Genomic DNA, 4360 nt, shown 5'->3' with positions numbered 1-4360 from the left:
TAGAAGGACAATAGGTCTATAATTCTATATTCTAATAACATTAATCCATCATCAACTTAAAATGTCAGTTGCATAAATTCAGGGTACATAAAGATGCTGCTGTTGTTAAAGCTACATGAAAACTAATTGAGACTTAGCTGTGAACTACTGAAATTTTAGCTATTTACAAAATTGGATTCGGAGATGGGAATTTATTTAGTTCTCCATTGCTCCGCAACGCTTTTCTCATCCTGAATTGGGCCACTTAGTGATACGATCCCATTAGCGGAAGCATGCATGAATAAGTAACATACTTAACACTGTCTATTAGCACAACAACAAAAATCCGAGAGAGGGACTTTGGTGGTCCCATAACACCATCACTGTCAATGTCACCAGCATCCCTAGGGTCAACCAGCACAGAAACCACCATTGACGAAAGAGACTTGTTTCCATGGAAATCATCTTTCTCTGGATTTCTTCCCACATGTTCTTTAGAAATGTTGTTCTGAGATCCAGGAAGGGGAATAGGCACGCCGTGGAGAATCCTTCTATTCAGCCCCTTGATGATGTGTGTAGCGTTCTTACGGTGTGCTGCAGAAACATTCACAACTGAGGTAGCTGGAACTATGGCTCCTGGAACTGGTGAGACATCAAACTGGAACACTTCAGTGCACATGCCAGAACTCAACATTGGCCCTGCACAGAACATGGTATCAGTTGTAAAAAAGAAACTTGACCAGAGAACATCAGGGCTATATTTCTTGATTCAAACCTGCACAATTTACTAAACTTGGATAAAAAAATGAAAACCAACAGCAGATCAAAAATCTTAGGCATCTATGCAACCTAAAGTCACTACAATGAACCACCAGAAAACCATACAAGTATGGCCCCAAAAAGTTGACCTTAAGACCCTATTAGAAATCATAACTCGTGAAATGGGGTAAGATGTTAAGGATTCTATATATAATATGAAATACCATACAAAATCAATGATTCCAAAACCTCTGTCCAAACAATGAATGCAATGAAATATGATTACGTTAGAGAATGGCAAAATAAAAGAGTGATAGCTATTAAAAGAGAGAGAAGTAAGAAGGGCACTTCTGTGCAACAAAAATTTTAAAATTAGAGAGGGGGAGGACATGGGTTAACTGATTTAAGAGCCATCAAAAGTGTTGGGGTTAGACCCACTAGCAGGCTAGGCTGCTTTCATAATTTACAAAATAAAGGGCAAGATCAGAATGACTTACAGAGATGTTTTGTAACACCACATTGAATATAATATGGGGGTGTGTGACAGTGGTTGGGTGCATGTGTGTTTGTATCAATGAAACATGGCATGGACTAATATCTTGGCAAGCCTAAGAGAAAAGCATGCATGAAGAGTTAAAAATGCTGAAATATTCTCCAGTACCTCTGCTAAAAATGCTGAAATATTTTAAATTTCAGAAGCAAGAGTTAAAAATGAAATTCTTAGGAATCTAAACCCCTCTATTCTAATTTATCAAAAAAAAAAAAAAAAAAAAATCTATTCTACCAGGCATCATAATTAGTAGAAGAATAAAGAATTAACATCAAAGGTCCTAATTTAGCAATTCATTTTTGTCATCTTTTTAGCATGAGACCTCGAGGCTTCATGTGGTTCATTGTGAATTTGTGATCCAGAAAAATGTTTGAAAGTTGACACAATCGGTATTAGCTGTACACATTAGAAACTCAATAGTTAGTCCATTACACTCCCACATGTATTTAAAAAGTCTACAAATTCTAAGAATTGGTCCAGAGACAAGCTTCTTACTCCTTACTCCGACCTCCCAACCGTGTATAATCAATAAACAATCTTGAACACTAAGACAATTATATGTTCATACATCAGCTACATCATTGTGCGAGAATGTTTTGTGTTGTAACCAATTAATATCAGAATGATTAAGGAAGCATAGGTGATTACATACACATTTTAATTGAGTTGATTTGTATAGTGAATGAATGAAACCATTTTAAACGAAACTGTGAGAGTGAGCAATCAATACCTGCAAGGCCTTCCTGGAACCACTGCTGCAATTTACCATCAGCCGGTGTTGACTTCAAATTGTCCTTATCTGCAGAACCAGAACCAAGAGCCCTTTTCGGTTCAGATGTAGTTCTGTATAGGTGAGGATGTTTCCCATTATTCCGCTCTGTCAGAGGGATAGGAGGAGGCATATTTCTTGCAACTGCCAAACCCGTCTCTTCACTACTCTTCGTTCCACCATTACCAGATGCCATAGATTTTTCACTAGCCAGAATAGAATGAATTATCAAGTTGCCATCAATCTTCACAAGCTTATCATTCCTTGGAACATACAATGAGGCAACAAGAGGTATACTAGAATTGTCTGGCCTCACAAACTCATCAGACCCAGGGAAGGCCCGTGATCCTTCTATCTGCTCATCATTCGACTCTGCTCGATCTCTCCCACAATGTATTGTTGTATTAGAAAAATCATTAGACAATCCCATTCCTATCTTTTGGTCAGAACCATTCAAACGACCATTAACTGTCACTACCCTTCCATGATGTCGATCATAAAACCCATTACCAAAATAATTTGATCCGCCAAGAACAGTATCCCGGCGATTTCCTCCAAAATTCACATTTACCATTGGCACCAACCCACCAAAGAACAGAATGAAAAACAACAAACCCAGAAAACTAACACTAGCAACCTTCTTAGTTTTAGTCTTTTTAGTCTCAACCTTCTTAGCCTTTGGTGCTGGTGAAGGATTCTGTGATTTCAATCTCGGTATCGGGACCAATGGAACTTGAGAACCTTGTGGTTTCACAACATACGGAGGACACGCCATCCACGGATAACCCATGGGCGCCATTGGCGGATGAGGATACATGCCCGGTGGCGGCACAGGGGGCGGGCACATCGCACCACCACTCAATTGTTGCCGTAAACTCGCATTTTCAGCCATAATATAAGAAATCTTGGAGTTCAAATCTTGAACCGTTGAATGCATTGTTCTCAACTTATCTTCAAGTTCCTCCACATAATGCTTCTTCCTCTGCCTAGAAAGCTGCGCACTTTCGCGGTTCCTCATCAACCTAGCCTTCTTCTTCTCATCATCTTCGCTAATTCCAGTATTTGAAGTATACCCATATGATTGATTAGGGTTTTCTCCAGAATTCGACCTCTGGTACTTGCTGGTCCTGAATTCCGAATTCACATCCTCCTCACTCTCCTTTTTCCTCTTCAACAAACAATTGGTACCCTCTTCCTTCAATTCAATCTTCTGATCAACAAAATCATGAATCGAATTGTTAGCAGAATCGGGTGAGGTATAATTGAGAGGTTCGGAGACAACAGATCCAGAATTCCCAGAACCCTGAGAAGAGGAAACTTCCGGATCCAAAACCCTAGCAACAATTGAGGCCTTGTTGGCAGACTCATGAGAAGATTCAGGTGAAGAAACGTTGAGAAAATCAGAGATGAGATCGTCGGAATTGAAAACCCTAGAAGGGGTGGAGGTGTGATCGGAGGGAATTGGGAAGTCGGGGATCCAATCGGAGGAAAAGTGAGGAGGAGGGAGAGAATTAAGGAAGTGAGGGGTGTCGGAGGGGAGGTAGAGATCGTCGAAGGTGAAGTCAAGGTCGTCAATGTCTCCGCCGCCGGCGAGGAAAGAGTCGGAGAAGATGGAGGGGTCGAGGGGTGGGATCGGGAGGGAATCGGAGTCGGTGGTGGTGCTGTTGGAGGATGGGTCAACCATTGTTAGGGTTTTGCTGAGAGAGGTCGGAGAGTTAGAATTACAGATACAGATATATATAGAGAGAGAGAGAGAGAGAGATTTGTAGTTAGATGGGGGTAATGTTGGGGACTCGAATCCGTAGAGGACGGGACTTCGCTGGGATTTGTAGTGGACGTACTAGGAGGGAGGGAGGAAAGGTCAGAGGTTTGTTTTTTTGTTTTGTTTTGTGGACTTCATTACCATAGCGCGTGGTTTACACTTTTACTTATTTGTTCCAATTGGATAACTTTATTTATTTATTTAAGCTATCGAAGATCTAATCTGTCACGAGATGGGAGCCAAGGGAGAATTACTTATCAGCTAGACAGATCTAAAAAAAAATAAAAATAAAAAAATACCCAAGTATGGGGAGGTGCGGGAGCAATGGGGGTTCACTTCATGGTATATAAAACGGAGAAATTATTTATCAGTTGGACGGATTAAAAAAAAAAATCCACATATGAAAGAGTATAAGTGAGATTTATATTTTTATAAGTTGTGTTTAGTAGAATTTTTTAAAATTAATTTTATTATTACATTATAATGTTATGTTTGGTTTGAGTTTTTAAATCATGGTTCTAAATTAATTTTAAAATACATT

General features: G+C 39.7%; 1 protein-coding gene across 1 annotated transcript; it reads right to left on the bottom strand.

The window, feature by feature from the left end:
- Nucleotides 1-4018, bottom strand: LOC114282117 (bZIP transcription factor 17). The gene is made up of 2 exons (XM_028224771.2): nucleotides 2019-4018; nucleotides 1-678 (listed from the first exon to the last, which is right to left on the bottom strand). Exons 1-2 carry the CDS (start codon nucleotides 3739-3741, stop codon nucleotides 245-247), a joined length of 2157 nt encoding a protein of 718 aa, XP_028080572.2. The 5' UTR covers nucleotides 3742-4018; the 3' UTR covers nucleotides 1-244.
- Nucleotides 4019-4360: the final 342 nt, after the last annotated feature.

The sequence above is a fragment of the Camellia sinensis genome, chromosome 12 (genome assembly GCF_055761805.1).
Source record: "Camellia sinensis isolate YWXY chromosome 12, ASM5576180v1, whole genome shotgun sequence".
Taxonomy (NCBI): Eukaryota; Viridiplantae; Streptophyta; class Magnoliopsida; order Ericales; family Theaceae; genus Camellia; species Camellia sinensis.
Note: the sequence above shows the minus strand (reverse complement) of the source record. Positions and strands in the feature narration are given on the sequence as shown.